Consider the following 22785-nt stretch of genomic DNA (forward strand, 5'->3'; position numbering starts at 1 on the left):
GTATGTTTCATGCTCTCTTGGTTCCCTTGTGCTTTCTTTTTTTTATTGTTCCCTCACCCCAGGCGAGCTGGCGGTTTTATTCCACTGTCTCCCATCGGACCTATCTGACAGCCACCTGGCGATATTATGAAAGTGCTCTGCCACCCCTCAGGCATGTATCAATGCTGTGACTGATGAATGAAGCCATGATCTGTACTGGTTTACTAATCTGCTTTTCAATTTTTGTTTTATCCCCCCCCCTGCTCCCTCCTGCCTTGTTTTTCTTTTTCATTTTATATCCTGCACGTAGTGTGTATGGCGTAGTTATGCGGCTGATGAGAAATCGGTTTCCATTGCAACCTGGAAGCCTCACTTGAAGGCCTTGCATACCTGCAGCCCTACAAAGTAGGTACAAATATGGCAGCTGCTGTTGTTACTTGATGTCTGTTCAAGCTCGAGAAATTTAGCGTTTTTCCTTGGTTTGTCTCTTTCTCTCTCTCACTGTTTACTTTCACTAAAAAGAATCATTGGCTAACAATGTTGCCTAATACGTTCCAGGCTCCAAGTAAGACAATATGAGGTAAACCTGTCCCCTGGGCAGTGAATATGGAACGTACAGCTGCCGCTGACCTCAATGTTCGATCAGAATGGCCCTAATATTCCCAATTACCTCTACAGACATATGCAAAATGGTTATTTATGGGACTGCTTTTATTTCCTTTCATATGTATTTATGGTGTTTACATGTTTTCCTATCTTACAAATTAAGAGTAGCATAATACTTGAAGGATAGGCCAATAGTTGTAATGAACTTCATGACATTTGCAGGGCACTTGCAGAGTGACGGATAAGGGCATTGGCACAGAATGCTATGTGATTGGGTACAATGCATGACAATGTACACTGCTCTGGAAGAGTTGTACATGTGTAATGACCCAATATGATATATCAGTCATTTATAACGCTCCTGTACACGTGTTTCACAATAACGGTACAGTAGGGAAGTCACTGGCCAGAAAGGAATGTAAGGGAAGGCAATGGTTCACATGGTTTTACCTGGGCTTCTGAGTCATCCAAGCTAATCTATTTGCAAATGGAGATAAACTAATTACGAAATGATCAAAGTACCCTTGAGTTCCTTGTGCATAGCAGGTCCAAACTCAAGTCGCAATCCACAGGGAATAACAAACACATGTGAAAACAAATCACAGGTTGAAAAGAATGTAATATCCAGACAAACAGAATTCTAAACATTGCAAGGTTGTATCATTTAGTAACCACTCAAATGTGTTTTAAAAAAATGGTAATATCCAAGCTGGCCCAATATGATGTCCAATGGGGCAGGATTCTAATCATGAATACTTGATCCTGCCATTGACCAATGCGAGAGATCGTCTCACTGTGACGTGGCCGTAGAGCAGTGTGTACATTCCCAACACAAAAAAGGAATCAACGTATACACCCCTGAGGGGCTAACACAATATATAGCAGTGGGTAAGTATCCAGGTGCAAGCCCTTACTTGGTTAAGGCACAGCCCTAGGCTTGGACTCAAATGAACTTGTCATCAATCAACAGAGGTTCAGACCACTGAAAAAAGGGACCTTGGCACCATGACTTGCATGGAAGGGTTTCTTAGGCGGTTCTCATTTGGGAACCAAGGCTCTTAAGTGCATTCACTGGTGCAAGGGATGTTACAAGGTAGCTGGGCTAGGGTGCATGAGGTGTTCGGGGATCTTGCGCTGTGAAAGTCTTCCAAATTGACTGCCAGAAGAAAGTCTGCAATGCATCATGGGACCATGCTTGGTTGAACAAAATGTGCAAATTACATATCAGTAGAACTTAGATTTTTGAAAATGTTTTCCAAAGATTCCAAATAAGATTGAGACTTGTACTGTGATTTAAAAGGTTTACCAACCTTGGTGCTTGGTGATTGAGTCCTGCGAAAGTATGTTTAAAGCGGTGTATGGCATTCAGGCTTGACTTCAAGCCACCGTCTTAACTTGGGTGGTTTGAGAGCACTGGAGTAAAATAATGTTACACTTTCATCAGAGGCGTAGGGTAAAAAATGTCAAACCATATCCTTGAAGAAGCACAACTCTTCCTTTACTCCAAGGAGTTCCACTTGCTTCCCCCTTGTGCTGTGGGAGTTAGAAGGCATGTATAGTTACTGGGCTGTCCCTCACTTCAGATTGTTCGTCTGTGTAACTCTCCCCCAAATGCCATCCAAAATTCGGTGTAAAATGAGCGTGGACGAAAACTATACAATCTGTCTCTTTTTCCTGCATGAAGGCACTCTGCTACATTCAATTACCAGCCTGTGTCTCTGACACTAGACTCTCTGGAATGTAGTATTCAGTAGGGGGCATAGGAGCAAATAGAATGCTACTTTCATCAAAGTTCTGAGCACTTAGTACTGACCAAGTCTGATCCTCTGTTTCCTCTGACCCCCTAGTACGTTTGACTCTAGGGTGTTACTGAGTACACTAAAAATAACATTTACCCCAGGTCACTGACTACGTTACTAAACCATGGAAGATCTTCAGGGGTCAAAGTGTAAAAATAAGAAAAAAATGGTGTATCTTCCCCCTGCCCCGTCCTCTCCTTCTCCCACCACTACCCTGCCCTGATCCCCACCGATGCCATATTCACCCTCGCTCCCCACAATTCAAACCCCATACCTGGTTGCTTCCTTTCCTTCACTCCACAACACTTTTTACAACAGTACTACCAAGACTGAAAAAACACAGTGAAACAAAATGAGCACCATTAGTTTCAGTAATTGTCGGCACATACAACATGCAGCTTCCACTTTCCAATCACCCACCATTCGCACCTCTTAATGGTCATGTCCAGGAAGATAGCTGCCCCTCCCCATTTCCCTGTAAAGACAGCTGTGCCTGCAGCAAGTCATGCTTAATTGCAGAAGACAAACGCAGATCACAGCCAAGCAGAGATTTGTGGCTGCTTGGGAACGGGTATTAAGCAGAGATGCCATTCCCTGTGGTCCTTGAAAGGTGCTCGGGTGCAATAAAGTAAGGGACTGACAGCAGATTTCCATAAAAAAATAAGGGCACGTCGTAACCTTTGGTTCCCGCCCACTTCAACATTTGAATATCTTAAGGAAAAAGTAGTACACGGTTAGAATAACGTAGGGAAAATATCAAACAGTAAAAAAAACGAATTGATGCTAACTCACTTAAAATGAAGATAATCAAAATGAAGAAGGCAGCTCGAACATGGCATTATTTTCTTACAATACTGCCTTAGTGCCTTAGTGAAGACCCATTTCAGAGTAGAATTTGCGCTTTGGTAGTGTAAGGAGAAGATTGCACGCACAGAGCAGGGAAAGGAATGTGAGACAAGAAAAAGGCAGCAGTTTAAAAGGCGTGCTCCTGGTTTAACTTAAAGAAATTGAGACAGCAGTGGTGTATATCCAGTTGTAACGGTGGACTTCATGGCGCGATATTTAGTGATATGGGAGGACAGCTCAGGGGAAACAGGCTCGCCTTGTAAGCAAGACGACGTGGAGCAACACAGGTTCCATCCCCACGTCCCTGCTTGGAAACCTCTGGGTATTAAGCGTGCTATAAATAACCAATTATAATATAGTAATATGCGGGTCCCACGTTATTATAGCACTATCTCGTGTGACAATGAGTTGTTTGAGGGACAGCTTCCGTTCTCTGATTTTACCATGACAGTTTCCATTGGTTATTTTATCTTTTTGAAAACATAATACTGTGCACAGTAACACAATTTGAAGGTGAAGTACAATATTTGTTCATTCTTGATTTGTGCCTGTTTCCCATTTACATGGTTTTGAATGTCGAATTCATCTTCCTTAACCTCGTCGCTGTTGTCACGTCACTTTTACCCTGGCACATATTGCCTGGGATACGTGAACATAGAACCGAAGAAACTTCTTTCAAAAGACCTCCACCGAATGCAATGGACCACAAAACAGATGGCTACACTCGCCACGTCTACAGAACAGCTACAACAGTGGCTGGGTAGAAAGGTAAAAATAGTAGGCAAAGGTAGGAAAAGTCAAATTAAAACTCATTACTTACTGAAAACCCTCCTTAAAAGGGACACTCCGTTTTTTGCAAAAATGAAAAGTGGTTCCTAACTGTGCCTATCTTCCAGATAAACAAGTTCCTATCTGTTTTATTTTTAACATTTGCGTTGGCATTTGTATTGCAATGTGTGTCCTCCTTTTTGGGAGCTGCTTTCAAGACCTTAAAGAAGAAGTGACATCAAAGGAGGAGAGGAAATGCAGCCTGCAGACACATTGCAGACACAAAGGGTCAAAGTAAAAGGCGTACTTTCCGTTTACTTTTCATCAAGAAGTTTACAGAACAAATAATACTGCCAAAACGAATAGTAGTAGTGCTAGATGTTTCAGTGCATCGTCATAGGTATTCTTCATGACGTCATGACGTCACTCTGCTCTCGTCAGACTTTACTCAGCGCTCCATGATGTCCATAGGCGCAGGCTGACATCCTTCCACACGGCATCCATCCACACCTTCAGTGCGAGGGTACTTTCGATAAGGCAGGCTGAGTGCATAGCATCTCGCATCCACTCGATGCAGCATTGGAACAACACGTGGAGTCCCATACAGAGCTCTTCTCCTACTGTTCCAGTGTGATGGTGGTGAGGGGGCGGGAGTTAAGGCCAACATGTCCACCTGCTCCTCTACAACTGCAGTAGCCATAATAATAATATTGCCAGTAGTACTAATACCACTACTGGCAGGAGTATTGCTACATCTCATGTGGTTGCTACTACTGGTAGTCGTAATTGTGTTTGTAATAATTGTTTTACAGTAAAATGATTACTATCAGCTGTTGTTCTGTCACTAATACTACTACAACGACCTTACTGCTACTAAAAGCACCTCACCCAAAGGGCACAGCTACTGCGTTGTCACAAAGGCCATTCCAGATGGATGCTCCAAGTTGTTCCCTAGGCATTCTAACTTCGCTGCACTTACCTTCTTAACCTCTATGCTCACATACATTATGCTGTGCAAACTAAGACTCACTTACATGGTAACTGAATAACCCTTCCAGTACACATCAAACAACAGGCCTTCTACACCTATACAATCAACTTACATATCATAGTTGCAGCTAGTGATCCTAGCACCACGGGCATGCAAGGCTCCCCTATGGACACAAATGCCTCCACGCTCTCGACACAGGACACCTAGAAACAGAAGCACACAGACAGATCCTGTTACTACTGATCTGCACGCATCAACACAATAATGTGATCTTACTTTTTCCCTCTGTTTCCCCACCATCCTAACCCACCCCACTCATTTTCAGATCCACCAGAGTGCCTGGAGACCATGCAAATGACAGTGGTATAAGTTATAAATCTCAATAAAATAACATAACAGCTAATGGACATCCAGCAGTAATAGTAGTAGGGTCACTAAGATTAGGAGTACTATTACTACTACCATTTGCAATATTATTAGGCAATAATATTAGCACTACTAACATCATCCGATGTAGAACTACTACAACCAGCTGTAGTACTTGTACCATTAGCAGTACAAATAGTGTTGACAGTACTACTACTGCCAGTAGTAGTAGTGTTATTGTTTACAGTAGTAGCAGTGGTAGAATTAATACTTCTACTACTGATAGTAATGATAATACTGTTAATAGTGTTAGTGCCAGTGGTAGTAGTAGTGCTAATACTATCAGTATTGTTAGTGACAGTGGTAGTAGTAGTACTGATATTGCTATTCTTAGTAAAACTACTACCACTGCTAATGCTACTGGTAACAGGGATGCTCATAATGGTGGCACTATTAATAGTGAAAAATACTTACTTGTGTCACCCATCGTCCCTTCCTAGGTCAGATCCTTGTGGGTGCAGTAGCCAACACATTGACACCAACCATCTCCTTCAGATCTTCTAAACTAGCTTCAGACCCGGATGCAGGATTGACACCGCTACTATCAAGTTGATCAACAATGCCCTACACATCCACAATGATGGTCACCCTTGTTTTCTGGTTCTTCTCGACCTCTCAGCCATGTTCGACACAGTAGCCCACCGGACACTCGCGAACATTCAATTTTGGCATATGGGAATCAGGTAGACAGTCCTCAATTGGATTAAATCCTAACTCAGTAACCACCCCCAATTGATCGAAATTGATTCCTCCAGATCACCTGTAGAGTCCTACACGTATCCATCCCCTCCCCTTGATCTTAAACGTTTACGTGGAACTGCTTTGAACCCTCTTGGCTTCACATCCACATAAACCAATACACAGATGACACGCAGCCCTATCTCAAGATCTCCTCCATCGAAGACCTCCAGAGGCTCATGGCATACCTCATAATGATCCAGTGCTGGATGTCCAGTGCTTACCTGATGCTGAACTCCTCCAAGACCAAATTCCTACTGTTGACCAACAATACCAAACACCCCGACATCCCCTCCACTATCAATCTCGAGGGCTTCACAACCAGATGATCACCAGCGCCATATCCCTTGGGCTCTACATTGACACCTCTCCTTCAAAGAGCACATTGCAAGGAAGACACAAACTTTCCCTTGTGGAAAATGAAGACCGGCATCCAAGCAAACAACTTCAGATTTGCTATCTAAGTTGTGGCCCTCTCTCACCTGTATGGTGACAGTGGACTTTTGGAAGGCCTTCAGGGACCACTCTAGAACCCCTGAGATGAGTCCTAAAAACTGCAGCACGATCCATCAAAGGAATACGCAAATTCGACCACAACACCCTGACTCTCAAAGAAATGCACTGGCTCCCACTGCAAGCATGTACTATCTTCAAAGCCTGCTGCATAATCTACAAAGCCTAGGATCCAACAGAAGCCACGACATGTGCAGACTTGGACTCCACTAGTGCAGGAAGGAAAGAACCAGAAGACAAGCCTTCTCTGTCTATGTCCCCAGTCGCTGGAACTTCCTTTACGTCAACACCAGACTCATCTCAACGCTCCTACATTTCAGGAAGGAGTTCAAGACCCACCTCTTAGAGGAAGGGCTCCTCCTTAATACTTAGGTCCACGCACCTTCCACTCCCTATCTAACCTAAGGCGGGCCAATCTGCTCCCCTGTTTCCTTCCCTGGTTGCTTGTAGATCGCTTGCAAACAAATTGTCCACTCTCTCTGTTGTTAGCTCCCTGCTACCTTGTATAGATCTCTTGCGATCTGCTTCCATCTACTTCCCCATGACTTATAAAGCGCTCCCTTGCTTCCCAAAGCTAGCTCCGTGCTCAGTAAATACTCTATTAACAATAATAATAATAATAATAATAATAATAATAATAATAAGAAGAAGAAAAATGATAACAGTTATTATAAAAATACTTGCAGTGGCAGTAGTATAACTGGTGGTAGTGTAAGTACTATTTCGAGGTAATAGCATTACAAATGTTGCTAGTACTGTTACTACTAATACTATGCATACTGCTTCTGACTCTACTGCTATCTGGGGCAGGATGAGTGGATTAACAGATAAGTACATTTCTTTGTGTAAATTAAAATAAAATGCAACATTTTACTTTGCTGGTTTGTAGCTATAATGGATCTACAAGCTGCACCTCTGATGTCACTTCCTATTGAAGGGCTTGTAAGTAGCTAACAAAATGGACGACAGCATTGTCAGGAAATGTGCATACAAAAACTATGGGAATGGTTTTTCTCTCTGGAAAATAGGCAGAAGATGACACATGAACAGGAACAATATATTCTTTTTTTTTTAAACTAAGATCTCTTTAAATCACTTGAATGGTGAAATATTCATTTTAGAAACCTCTTTTTTCAATCATAGAGATAGGTAGACAGGTATAGACAGACAGACAGACAGACAAAATCTAAACTTTTTGCGAAGCCATAACTTTGAGGCATGTCATCCCACGATAATGACACCTGCCCAAGTCTCTAAAGCTATAATATTTATTTTGTCTGTTTGGATCTAAAATGGTTGTCTACCCATCGGCCTCTAAGAGATTAACGTTCAGGGCTTTATGGGAAAGTAACAACACACTTGGGCCAATTCTACCATATTAATTTGACCATTAATTATGCAAATCAACCAAGGCCCCTCTACAGTCTCAATCATTGCACCTTTCATCATTTCTTCATTTTGGTGGGTTCTTCTCCATCCATTCAGCAGCTTTTTCTGCCCACTTCTGAACCGCCATCACATCCCTAGACTCACGCTCTCTGTTATCTTTTGCTATTAAACACCATCACCTCTTGCCCTTTTTGATTGTTCTGTCATTTGCATCGCCCCATTGTTAGCAATATGATTGAAGGTCTCTCCCCCTATTGCAGCCCACAAGTCCCAGGATTATGCCAACTAAACCTGCTTCACTAATAAAAATCAAGAAAGGCTTTAGCTATGATTCTGCTTTGAATTCTGTTCTCTCCTGCTGTGTGGCACATGGCACCTCCTGCCGGATCAGGCTCTTTCCTGCATGTCTGCGAAGAGGTCTCTGGTTGGTAGTAAGCAGTGGGGGAGGCAGGTTTTGGTGCTGGGGGAGCAGATAATAGGCCACCAGTGGGAGGCTGGGTGGGGGGTCGGGAGAGGCGCACTGGGTACCAGCAGGAAGCCATGGAGGGCAGCCGCCTTCCTGGACCCTCTCCCTCCGCCCCGCTCTGCCACTGGTAGTAAGATAGGTTGTAAGCTGATTGGTCCTGGAAAATCATGCAAGCTCCAATAGGAGACATCCAGCAGAACCACACTGTACACAAATGACCTGTTGAGGCCTGTCAGCAAATTCAGGAAGCAGGGATTCTCGATTGGCATGCAGACGATACTAACGGTGTGGGTCTCGCAAACATTGTAATTTACACATAGGCATCATGATTCAATGATCAAAAATACTGGCGTGGGAGCGCCATCAGAGGTCAGAAATGTTTGAACAGACCATTCCTCTTCTTTCCAGGCGGCAGCAAGGCATTGTGGGTTGCACTCGAAGTGTCCTGAAAGATTCTCATAAATGGTTGGCTACTGCTTACAAGTTTCTATGCAACCTTCTGGGATGGCCAATTGATCAATTCATGTAATCCCTCTCCATGGGATATGCTTGCTGGGGAGGATGGGAGTTGTAGGCCAAATAGTCTCGATCGTGACAGGCTGGCTACCCCTGCCTCATATTTCTGTTTAACCTGCAGGTCTCCTCTGCAACCTCACGAGAACATTGTAGCACGACCGGCCCCTGTCACTGATTTTAGAAAAGAAGGAAAGCAGTGCCGATTTAGAAATACTGCTTAGTCAGTTTTTCATATGGGTCGGTACAAAACACTACTAGGAACAGTGGTCGAAGTGAGCGGGAACGCTAAGGAGCAGCGTTCCACTACTTTTATCTTTTACTATTAACAGTTCCACTTCTTTTGTCACCATTCCGGGGGCAGTTCTTTGTGGAGTGGAAGCACACTTCTCCACTTTAACAACCGATAGAAGTTACAGCTAAAATTAAATCTGTTTAACTCAATTGGCTGTCAAGCAGCGTGTCTGCTATTCTTGAAAAATGTGTTGCACTTTGCTCCCTTCCTGCCTACTCTGTTCCCTGCCTTCGACCACTGACTAGGAATATGTGGGGGAAATACTAAAAACCAAATTGCATCGGTGGGAAAATTAGAAGTTTCTGTAACACCAGAGTACAGTATTCAGCAAGAATGTGTGGAACACCGCTCTGTTTGTGGACGCGTCCATTTTAAAGGCCGCCAATGGCAGCAGCAGAATCCCAGATTCGCGCGCGAGCAGATGGCGTTCTTCCCACCAGACAGGGAGCCCATGTACACGTGCTTTCTTGGAGCCTGGACGTATTTAATGTTGATGCATAGGAAATGTCGTGTCAAGACAAAGTAGCAATTCAGTTTAAAAAAAGAGCGACCGTTGAACACGCATTAATGAGCTAGCATAGAACAGCCCTCAAGATTATGTTATACCTTGTCCCAAAAAAATGAGACGTTGCAAGTGATGCTGCAAGGCACAGCGCAGGTATTTAAAATGTGTCTATTCTGAATTATTTGACTCCCTTCTTCCGACAAACCAGTTTCGTTCCCGCAGATAATAACTCTGTCCAATAAGGCGGTCTCGGCTTTCTGTTTGATGTGTGTCCGCCATGCGCTTTGCCATCGCAGCTTGCCGCGGTATGTGCCAAGCATGCTATGCATGTGATAACATGGCTCTCGGAGCCTGTGTCGCTTTTTGGGGCCCTGCCATGACTAATGTTGTATGTCCTAATTGCACATGAACTAATCCAGTGCTTTAACCTCTGTTTTATTAGATGTGCGCTGTCATTGTAATGCTTAACAATGTTGCATAATGACGTTGTTTTTCTTTCATTTACTAACACCTGAAGGAAAGACCAAGGGGAAGCTTCTAGCAGGTTTGTATTGTTACTATTTCTGAACTGTTTAACATGATGTTTCCTTCCTCTTGGTTCAAGCAGGAGAACTGTGTTTGGAGGCTCGAAGAGTCTTAAAACAGCATGGGATTGGAAGCTTGCAGTGTTTCGCCAGTGGTTGAGTGCTTGGGTCATGGTAGCGCCAAGTCAAGCTGCAATGTAGCACTGCAGTGTTGGTTGGTGGCGCAGTCCTTTGCCACCAGCCAAGCCGTACAGAGCAGAACCACAGCCTAAAGGGGCCTGAGAAGACTTGAGTGATTCCAATGCCTTTACGTGACCAATTACACAAAGTCATCACTCCCTCGCAACCACTGTCAAGTGATAGCAGTGGCCTCTCCTGGAGGCCTAACTGTAGAAGCATAGATAAGGTTTGAGAGGGCACTGAGACCATTCAGTACACCAGAACCACATCTAGAATATAAATTTGCCACTATCATCCGATGATGCGTTCTTCTGTTTATTTCATTTATTTATTTTATTGTTCATTTATAGCACGCTTAATACCAGCGAGTGGTTTCTAAGCGTGGGATTCGAACCTGTGTTGCACTGCATTGTCTTGCTTCCAAGACAAACACGTTGCCCCTGAGCTATCCTTCTTCAACAAATAAATACCTTTATGCTCCTCTCCCCCCCCCCACCAGTGTGATGAATGCAAAGCTTGTTCTGAGCACACAGGTGAAGGGCTTGGTGCCTATGGGGGCGGTGAAAACTGGTGCGTGGTGAGGGAGTTACACCCTGGTATGGTAATGGAACACATAGAGCGCAACTGAGACCCCAAGGGTGTCCTGGCGCTAAGCAAGCAAGAAAGACAGGAGTGACAGAGATTGCCTAAAAAGGGTGATCTGCCAAATGCAGGCAGAGGGCTAGCTCCTTAACTGAAACAAAAACGTTTTTTGTAGTTTCCTAAATGCTGAATAACCCTCAGCTGCCTGCAAAGGCAACAGAAGACTATTCCAGAGTTTAGGCGTTGCCACTGAAAAGGCTTGGCCGCCCATCGTACTGTTTTTAAAACGAGGGACAGTCAAAAACAACCTGTCAGCAGAGCGCAAAACTTTGTTTTGAAGATATCTGGCACTTTTGCCATAAAAGTACCCGACCGGATGTACTACGCACAGGGTAAACTTCATTCTGGCATCCACTGGGAGCCAACGCAGTTTTCTGAGCAATGGTGAAGCATGAGCCAACTTAAGCGAATTTGTTGCAAGCCACACGGCCGCGTTCTGCAAAACCTGCAAACGATGTCTTTGCTATTTAGGCTGTGGCTAGCTCCAAGCGTTGAGAGGCGTGCAGGCGAGTTGGTCTTGTGCACAGAACTATCAAAGCATCCTACATAATGCCAGGCATCACCGAGTGGAGCATATGAAAGGAGTCAGTCAAACAGTGAGGACCAGACCAATAAGAACTCATTCCAGCCCCCGGTCACCAACTCTGATTGCACACACAAAAAACACTGCCCTTGCACTGGCCTTCCCCAATAGCCAGCAGCAGACTCATTGTCAACCTCCCCATGATAAATGCAAGTCTTGTACTCACAACGCGTCCCTATTACGCTATTTCCCCGTGCCCCCCACACACCTTGACCCCTCCCCCGCCAGAAAGCTGGGTACACTATATCTTGTCTCCTAATTCTAAAACTGAAACATCCCTAATTAAAATCTGTGTCAGGTTTCTGAAAGGAGTGGAAAGAGTCAAATGCTCTCCATTACACGTTTTTCTCTTAGCCATCGACATCCTGCTTTACTGCACTCCGTAATGTGAAGGCCTCCCCCTGTCAGACCGCACCAAAAACGAGCGCAGGAGCCCGGAAGGATGAATCGATGTATCCACACACTTCGACGTGAGTGCGTGAGCTAGTAAGGGACTCAGAGGGTGGCACCGCTTAGAAAGCATGTCCTTCGGGGTCAACCGACTCCAGACGCTGTTCTCATCACACTGTCAGACATGAAATGTGAGCAGCTTGGCGACCGCATGCTTTTTTAGGGGTTTTTAGGGTCATTTGTGGAACTTTCCTATAGTAAACCTACCAGCTTCCCTGAGTTCTACTGGCAAAAACGTTTCATTCTTTGAGGTGTGGCCAAAGCAGTCTTCCTTTCCGAAGGGAACTTGTAATTTTAGTTTGCTTGTTTTTTCTCGAAAGTAAATGGGGACCTTTTTTGTATGACAAAATTTCGAATGCCCTTTTTTTAATGTCTTTTTTTTTTTTTGGTTTCGTATAGGAAAAAATATTGGTATTTCCCCAAAAAAACAGAGGTTTGGGGTCCCCCCCCCCCCCAAAAAACGGGCATTCAATTTTTTTTTTTTTAGATCCTTTTGGTTCAAGAGTATTACATTCAATCCTTTTGTAGTCGAACCTTTGACTATAAATAGTGGCTCATGAGATATTTTGGACTAGGGCTCCCTTGATGCCTCACCATTGACTGCTAGGTGGGGCTGATGGTATTTGTAGTCCAACACATCTGGAGAGCCAAAGGTTGTAGACACCTGACCTAGTACATGGTTACTGATTAGCCCTCCAGATATTTTGGACTTCAACTCCCATGGGCCTTAGCCAGAATAGTTAGTAGTAAAAGACCATAGGAGTTGTCCAAATAATATGGAGGGCCGCATAATGAGTAACCAAGACCTAGTGTATCAGAAGCCCGATGAGGTTCCATCATATTTTTAAAGGCCAGAGGCGGCAAGTGCTTTGTCACGATCAGCTCCTTGAAATTGGCAAATAAAATATGCAATCATTCGCAGTGCAAGGCGTGACTAGAAGCGGAAACGTGAGCTTTGTTTTGTGTGGGGATTGAAGGTCGTGCCGTTATCACTTAATGTCACTTGAAAAAGATTATGTGAACTGCAGCTGTGACTTGGAGAGATCACAGAATTAGAGGAGAGGTGAAAAGGGTTCTTTTTCCTCCAAAAGTAAGATAACCAAAAGTATAACCACTGACTTTTTGTCAGCAGGTTGATATCCACTCTGACTCAAGTTCATAATGATAATAATAATAATAATAATAATAATAATAATAATAATAATAATAATAATAATAATAATAATAATAATAATAATAATAATAATAATAATAATGACCATCATGCAGCAATGACTCTAATCACTGGTTGGTTATTATCCAATGATAACACTATTGCACATTGAATGAGTCTTGGAAGGATGAACCCAGCAGGATTCAAATTTGTGAATTTAAACTTACACAAGGAACTCTGCAATGGTCGCGTAAGTTCTCTGAGCTATCTTTATGGCTTACCTGACAAATAACCGAGCTGAAAATAATAGTACAAATTTGACTTTATGTGTAGTGTGTCATGCTGGATTCATCTCACTCCATAACGCTTTATGACTCAATGTAATGGTACACATTGGACCATGCATGGTTGGATGGAGGACTCAGTTGGCCTACTGGGATTGGAATCTGTGACTGCAGGCTATACACAGATCTCTAAAAGTAAGCACGTATCTTGATCTATCTTACCAGCTTGTCTTATTGCACTCCTGCCATCAATCTATACGTACAGCAGGGTTTGTTCCACCTAGGCGAAGCATGTTACCCTATGATTGTGAATTGGAGCTAGTAAGAGTGTTGCATACATGTGGAAATGACTAGTCATGGGTAGATCTCTTTGGCACTGAACAACCTCCGTTTGGAAGAGGAGGTGACAAGAATGATGTCACCAGGACCTACTGGGACCCACCTTTAAAAAAATCTATACCATCACAGTACCCAGGGAGTCATTCTAGCACATTTTCATAGTCAATTTAGTAGAATGATGTAGTTCACAGGATCAAAGGTCAGAACCAATGATACCCGTAAGTACCAACATAGTCAATTGGTTCAGTACCAGAACAGTTTCAGTCCCATGACAGGGTCAGAATCCTGATTGACTGTGTTCCAAAATAGATTTACAAATCCACAATAGCTTTTTAGCTGGGCTGTCACAAATGTCTCAATAGCATTGTGCAGACATATTTATTATACACATGTTTGCAGGTGGTAGGCATAATGCCTTCCCCAAAAGAGCCGGGTAAAGTGTTTGTGATCAGATTGGAGCAGCCGCCCCACAGCTATAGCTTCTGGACTAGCTATGGGATTACGTTTGCCTAGAGGTAACTTACTATCTACCTTCACCCCTCACTGGAGAGCATTGTCCCACTCTGCCTCTTCTATTCCATTTCTGATGTCATGTTACTCTACTTACACTTCACTGGCAAGAAAATATTCAGCACTAAGCCTTTCCAATCTGCACATCATTGATGTATTTGAAAATAAAACTACAGTCCTTCAGTGCTTATTTTTTTGTTCAGAGCTTAACCGTCTCAGCCTGTAGCAAGACCTACTGTTCATTACCTCTACTACAAAATGTACCAGGCTCAAGCTCCACAACATCAGGAAAATCTGACTCTTCTAAAAGTCTTGTCGCAACCTCATCCTCAGCAAACTCCACTACTCTTCCAGCCTCCTCCTGCAACCACTCGCCCTAGATCCTCATTCCCCTTTGCTCACCGCGTCAGTGCGGTGTGGCTCTACAGACACAACTGCTGCCTTTTCCAGTGCCTTCTTCTGGTCTTTACAACTATCCAAGTCCGCTCCCTCCCCTCCCAAGTAGCCGACTCCCTATCTCACGCTACTCTCCCACTCTCTGATCTGATCCCAAATGCTTTTTAAGTTTGCCATCCCCAGCCCTTCTGCCTTTCGCTTTCAGCTCACCTCTGCCACTGGACCACAATATCCTCTTAGATCGAAAGCATCCTCACGGTGCCAGGCTTCAGAATTGCCCTGACTAGGCACCAAATCACTCATGAAGAAGCCCCTCTCCTCCACAGTAGTATCATCCCAGCCCCATGATCCCAATTGTAATTATAAGTACATATGGAACATGTTGTTAATATGATAAGTCTCTTGAAATATTCCTCGGTCATACAGTGCTATCCTCTCCCCAGGTCTCTGCAGCCTCTTCCACTCCATCAACAGGTTTTTAGTGTTATCCCTTATGTTCTTGCTGTCGCTCCTGCAAATCCCCCAAAAATATTGTACCATGTTTCGGTTTGATGCAGTTTGCTCTCACTGAAAAGCACACATACAAATAGGAACAATAAAAAGGAACCCACTCCCAGTATCAGATCAAAGCATTAACCAAGAGTCCAAAAATAATAAAAGTACTGCACATATCACCAAAACCAACTCCTAGTATGTTACATTGCCCACGTGATCCCCTTATAGCATTGGAATGTTGGTGAACCATTGCAAACAGTCAGCAGAGGGCCTTACCCACTGTTACAAAGATTGACGTTTCTCTATGGACCTTCCACCACCTTGTTATGCGCCCTCTGCTTTGCCACAGGCCCTAACTCCGCTCTTCACCAGTAACATCTAACACAGGCCTCCTGCACTAGGCTGACATGCCTCATTAGAGAATATCCATTTCCCCTCTGCCTTGGCACATGAAAACGTCCAAAAAAACGGCCTCCATGGAGTCCAAAAGGCTGCAATGAGCAAACATCCATTGAACACCATTCTCCCCGGGAAGGCACTGCACTTGATCACCGTGAGTGGCTGGCTGACCATCAAAACCCACTGCCTTATCCAGATCTGCATACTTAAGAAAGGACCCAAATGTCTAAGTAACAAAGTACCACAGTTGGATGAATATGGGTTATTTACTTGATGCAGTACTTTCCATATGCCCCATACAGTAAACATCCCATGTCATGCCAAGCAGTTAGTAGGAGCTATTTTTGAAAATGTCACTGCCTTACCTGTAATGAGGCCCTAAATCCATATGCGCATCCAACCAACGCCTGTATCACATCAGTAGAGCATGAGCATGCAACAACTTCAGAAGGGTTAGTTATGCAAATGCCACCAGACAACAGGTATGGGATACGCACCCTGTCGACATTGGCACCAAGAAAAAGCACCTCCCACCAGATAAGCAATACATGAAGATTAGTTACTCCACCAACTCCCATAGCCAATCTGGCATGGGAGGTGAATCAGTTTGCATTGCTGAGGCATACACGTCTTCACTCGTGTTCGTTAGTTCGTTAGTTAGTTAGTTCGTTCGTTCGTTCGTTCGTTCGTTCGTTCGTTCGTTCGTTCGTTCGTTTGTTTGTGATGACTGTTGGATGTGTCAACCCTTCTTCCAGCTTAGCTGCAAGCCCATGTTGGCACAACTTTGCATGGCTAGGAATGAGTCTGTCCTAAGACACAGAAATAAGGGAGCGTTAGAAAGGCAGGGATCAAACTAAGCAATTGCTTCATATGCTCATCCAAGAGCAATGGAGGGATTTGTTCAAGTCTGAGACACTCCAGCTCCTTACCCCCCTAAATGCTGAGATATATGCATTTTAATACAACCAAACAGCGGCCCAGGCTCGCCTTCCAATAGCAAAGCCTTCATCATGATAATGACTTTCAAACTCTGGCTGTTCCGTACTCTGCAAGCTTTCAATGGCATGCTGTATTTGCTCAAAAGATTAAAAGGGTGCCCTCTGCCCCATTACAAATGGCTGATGTTGATGATTTGGTTTTGACACTATTTTAATTTTGGGGTTTTATCTCTAACAAAACATTTTCATCGATCTGTTAATTCAGGAGGCTTGGCTAATCAGCTAAATTGCCAAGAATCAGTTCTATGAAGGTTTGCCGATTTTACTTTTTCCGAATGGCAACTTCACCACGTTTGTTTTCACTGTTTTTACCACTTTGTTTTTACCACAGAAAATGAGGTGGAGACCCCGCAACCTCCCCTTCCACGGCCATGCCCCCTCCAGTCTCCCATCTGTGGTAAAAAGAAGTTTTGAACAATTTGACGAAAATGATGTTGGTAAATTTGCCATTTGCCAAAAGTCGGGTATACCAAGCTATCGATTGACTGCTCTGGGGAGGCTTAGAAGGAAAGGAGTAGTTAGTGTACTAGTGGAAAGGTGTACTTGTTTTAACATTGAAAATTTTAGGATAACAAAACATACAAGAAAATGTAATGCTGAAATGATGTGTTCTTATTAGCAAAACAGATTTTAAGTGAACACATCTTCTAATAGATCCATATTTCATTCTGTTGATCTGGGCCTTGCTTTAGGGTACCTCCTAACAGGGTCTGCCAGACAGGGCTTTCGAGATGAAGAAGTATATTCTGTAGTAGTGTATGCATGTTTACCAGGACCTCATTTTAAAGACTAACATTTAGGTCGAGGTGCTAGAAAACAGTTTTTTTGACAATCACTTCCAAAAGAGCAGGTCTGCCACTTATTGAACTTTTGGACCATTTGAGGGCAGAAGTCGAGGTCTAATTGTGTGTATTGAAGAGTTCTGGTTTTTCAAACAATATCGTTAAAAGACGTGCTTGGTCACCCTACACATAACACAGCCTAGGTCATTAGCAATAGCATCTTTCACTAATATGTTCTTATTTTCCAGTTATCACTGGTGCCTGTTCTCTTTGAACATATCTCCAATCCATTCTCTCTCCTTTTCCAACTCAACCCCTAACTTCTTGTTCTTTATTTCAAATGGCTGCTTTTTCTGGCATTTTATTGGTACTGCGCTTTTCATCTCACTATCAGATGTACTCTTGCTCTCTTTTGCCGATCTTGCTTCTGTAATGACCTCGGCTTTCCTCTGTGTGTTCTTGTGTTTACTGTTCTCTCTGTGTATCACTTTCAGTTTCGCACCTTCCTTTTATGTATCTTTCTTTTGATATTAAGCACCTTTCTGTTCTTGCCTCTGTCGGAGTCCAGACTCATTTGTTTATTGATACATTTTGGTGCCACAAGTTCCTTAACACGGATTCAATGACCTCAAGTTGAGACATCATCTCAGAAATTGTTTGTTTGGACAGAAGCAAACCTAATTCCCACCTGTATGATTTAGATTTGTTTTCTCACACACGTTTCTTCCTTGAGATAGACGATGTTTGTGTGCCTGTCATCAAGAGCTCAATAAATGCAGCAAACCGGTTCCCTGTGTGGCTCACTGTGTCAATCAGCTTCCATGCTGATTATTTTTTACCCAAGATTGCCTGGAGCAAATGCCAGAGTAAGGCTGTGTATTTCTACAAGGCTTCCGCATTAATCAAGTACTGGGGTGCACACACACATTTAGAGGACAAGGACATAATGAACTGATGGACTGGAGAAATACATGATTCAGGATTTGGCCAAGGCCAGCAGTCTTGATTGTGTCCAAGATGTTTACCAAAAGGCGTAAGCCTGCACCTCAGTATGCTATACTGGTAACCACAACTGTTAGGTAATCTTAGAGCGTCAACACACAACCGGTACTAGATAACCCTTATGTCTTAGACTGCATGGTTTCGAGGATTCCTCTGGTGTCCATGCATTGCAATCATTGCCGGTCTATCTGGATGACAGAGGCCTGTTCCACTTTTGGTAATTGAGAAAGCAATCTCTGTGTAGACTTAGGAGTCCAAATATGCATCCCAATAAACAGTAAGCCTTTGCTAATACTTCTAAAATGTACAAGTTGATTAACAAGTGACTGTTTTGCGGGGTTCACAAAGGCACTGTGTTACCCTTGATTTCTTACGTTCATTGAGGTCAGCACAAACAGAAGCTGGGAGCATTTTTGGTTTTGTTTTTTTCTGGCAGTGCGATGATAGTTACACGCCAGTTCTTCTCTAAAAACCTGCACTTTATTGGAACGTGCATGTTGCATAACTTAATTTGGAAATCGTGCTTTTGTTTTCACCAGGAACGTGTCCAGATAATGATTCGTCAAGGGACCAGCAGCCACCTAGCAGTCAACTTGCATCAGTGCACTAAGGTGTCCTTCACAGTGGTATTCACATTCCAAATAATACATCTCAGATATTATTTTCCTCAAAAGGGTGAATGCGCACCCTACAGCTCAGATGGGTACTCTGAGCCTGTCTGAAGTAGAGGGAAAGCCTGTGCGATAATGCAAAGATCACCTCCTACTAAGACATTTGCATCCACTGTGCCTAATTTGATTACAAGTTTTTCTACGCTCCCTTAAAATATTCTATGGGGCTTGGATTATGCAGGTGTCGTTGCAGTTTAGGATTTAAGGGGAAACAGTTGATTCATTACCGAAAATGGACGCAACGGTGGACACTATTTGGTGGACAACCAAAAATCTAGAGTTAATACATCTAAGAAACCAAGGAATACCAGTTTCTTTCCTTCAGAAATCATTCTGAGCTCTCAGCCGGTCCGATAGCACGAGTAGAGCACCCGCTTTGACATCCGTGCAGAGCCTGCTGACGCAGGTTCAGATCCCGGCAGGGCCAAACTCAGCCTTTCATCCTTCCAGGGTAATAACCTGAGGGTTGATATCGCTATATAAATGCTGAATTATTATTATTAAGGTCACGCCAGAAAACCTTGCTTTAATCAAAACCAATCTGGCCCCTGAAGATTCCACGGAACAAACAAAGGGGACAGATGAAATGTCTAGTTTACACTTTTCGAATATTATAGGCTCATAACTCATTATAATTTACCCTAATTAGATTTCTGGACCCAAAGTGGATAAGATATTTGGGATGATGTGTGCTTCTCAGGTTGTCACAAAAACTATGGAAGCTTTGAATCTCCAAGATCCAGTTCAGAAATCTATAATGCATTAGCAGCCTGTCAAAGAAAGGATCTCCTTCAAGACCCCTCACAATCACCCACAGGTGCATCTCCACATCTGACCTGCCCTACCTGGTTCAAAGAATCACCAAGACTCACCCAACCGGACCTGGCAGAACCCTCTACACTCACAGACTGGGTATTCCCAAATTCAAACAAGCAAAAGAGGGCAGCGCCAATCTCCTGTTCATTGCTGCCAAGCAATGGAATGAGCTCCCACATACACTGAGGAATCGTACTGAACCTTCTGCAGAGCCCTTAAAACTCTGCTGTTTGTCTAGTTCATTCTGCTCCAATCAACTGCTTCATTGAACTACCCCCCTGATTATTTGGGACTACTGTATGGAACATAAGTTTTGCTCCTTCCGTCACCTACGGGCCTCTTGTAACTGGTTTCTCCAGTGCCCTGGTGCCGAAGGGCTTGCCCGAGCTATACACATGTAAAAAATAAATAAATAACTAAATACATTTCATGGCATGCTTTTGGTAAAATGCCCTCTGATGTTGCCATTAGTGGTAAACCCTTAACATAGGGCCCATGTTTCTATCTGTTTTTAATGAATTCTTTTGAAGCACTTTTATAAAAAACACTACACAAGAATTACACAAATTATGCCATGGCAGGGTGTTATGGATCTTTGGATCAGTGAGTATATATATAATGCGACCTTCTTCAACCCACCCAAGTATTTGGAAATATGTGCACATTTTGGAAGTGGGTTACAAAGAATAAGCACTGACATATCAATGAATCAGATCATTGAAGGATCACATAGAAGAGGTGTCCATAAGAAGCCTGCAAAAGCAAGGGTAGCTAACTCACAGAGTATTACACAGAGAGAGATTGGCTGTAGGAGGAAAATGGAGATAATGTAACATGGCACAAGAAAATACAAATTCTAGACAGGACAAGTAGAAGTGTTCACAATGAGGGGGGGGTCAATATCTGGAAAAGATGACCGATCCCAAGGCTATCGTCTGTGCCACACACATTTCTTAGCAGTCTCTGTCAGGTACCGCTCAGGACTATCTTTATAGAGAGATGCTCTGAAACAATAGCGGTTGGAGTTCAAAAGTGAACATGGGTGCCCCTTGTGTTATTCAAGGTTGTAGTATATTCCAGTTACAGGGTGAGGACCGGTACAATATTACAAATGGAGATGACTAAAATCCTCTAGCACATTAGACCTTTAGCACATGACCTTCACAGAGAACTTCTTTCAAGGCCTTAGGAGCATTTTGACTGGCTTTGAACCAAACCACAAATCTGTGTTTCATTGGAGTTAGTGCTGGCAATGGTGCCCTACCCTAATTCCCCTATATCCTTATACATACTCTCTGTAATAACCAGTGAGGCCAAGGAAGGACTTTACCTCGGTCTAACTCCTTGTGGCATCCCAGTCAGGCCATGCAAAATCTTTGTTTGGAGGGACTCTGTTTTTACCTCTACCCACTTATTGCCCTAGCTTGACCTCTGAACTCCAACCATCCTATCTGCACTTGGTGGTCTTGATAACCAGTTTGACAACGTGAAAAGTGTGAACCACTTTCGTTATGTGGTCACTCGAGGTGGCACTGAACACAACTATGCCATCCAAGAATGTCTGGGTTCGTGTCCCTCAGGACCTCATTCACCAACATTTGAAAGAGGTTTAGGCCTTCTTGGGACGATTTGGCATCACTTTAAAAAGGGATCTTCTGGGATCAAAAAGGGTTACCTCTGCTTGGCACAATCCCAGATGGAATTCTGTCAGTACCTGCTCATTAGATGATTACTGTTTTGGAAATTGTCAGACAAAAAAGGGCAATGATCTTACCAGCTTGTAGTATGGGATTGGCATCTGTCTTTGTGATGGAGTTAAGCCCACTATCATCCACATTAAACCTCCTTTCAGAGCTGCCAGTCTTGGCAACTAGTACCAGTGGGTTAGCCCAGGGGCAGCCACGTACTTGATTATCTCCTAAGCCCAGCATCCTGGTCACTTCGATTGTGATGTTGTCCTTTCAAATACCTGCGTTCTTTAAGTCTTACTTTAACAGGAATGCAGTTTGCTGTGTTGATGTCACCGATGCATCCATCTGCAATGGAGAACGAGCGGCAGAATTGCTACTGCAACTGCCTAATAGTCTATTTGCTGCTCTGCTGTCAGACTGAAAGAGTGTCTTAGGATCAGGGAGGGACACTCCACCTCAACGGTCATCAGGAGGCCTCCATGTCAGCTCCAATGCGGTGGGGATTTAGTTTGTTCACGTGAAAGACATTTTTAATGTGGCCTTACGGTCCTTAAGTGTAATTATGCCTAGTGTCCCAAACTGTTTTGACCTTTAGATTGATGAGGTAAAGTCCAGAATCTTCATCTTCACTTGCCTACATACTAGTTTACGAGACTGGCCTGCCCTCAATGTACCAGGACATAAGACAGGATATGCCGCACAATTCAAGGCTTTCTTGTGACAAACATTGGGCAAAACAAATGGCAATCATAAACACGTAATAATCAAAAAAACCAGAGCTTATCAAAGAAAAGCAAAAAAAAAGAAACATTACATTTAAAATATAAACAGATCTTTTGCCCGCAAAAGGTAATAATGTCTCGAAGAGGATGATTTCTGAGTTTAGAGCAGCTCCTTATTCTATTTCTCTACCATATCACACCAGTAAACTATCAGGACAGCAACTGTGATCTGAGTGTCAAAGGGTATGAACCGTAGCATTGGCAGATTTCTGAAGGTGTGTTTCAGAAACGTCTTGGCTCCATTTGTGACTCAG

The 22785-nt window shown here is 43.4% G+C and overlaps 1 protein-coding gene across 2 annotated transcripts in view; it reads left to right on the plus strand.

Moving 5' to 3' along the window:
* KCNQ5 (potassium voltage-gated channel subfamily Q member 5) overlaps positions 1-22785 on the plus strand; it is a 1047762-nt gene that overhangs the window by 843446 nt on the left and 181531 nt on the right. Inside the window, exons 8-9 of one of the 2 annotated variants that reach the window (XM_069606244.1) lie at positions 290-384; positions 10352-10378. In XM_069606244.1, the coding sequence (XP_069462345.1) occupies positions 290-384; positions 10352-10378 (122 nt within the window). The remainder of the gene's footprint in view (positions 1-289; positions 385-10351; positions 10379-22785) is intronic. The other variant, XM_069606245.1, reaches the window with a different exon arrangement.

This window comes from Ambystoma mexicanum, chromosome 4p, assembly GCF_040938575.1.
Source record: "Ambystoma mexicanum isolate Mex_15411 chromosome 4p, UKY_AmexF1_1, whole genome shotgun sequence".
NCBI classification, from domain to species: Eukaryota; Metazoa; Chordata; class Amphibia; order Caudata; family Ambystomatidae; genus Ambystoma; species Ambystoma mexicanum.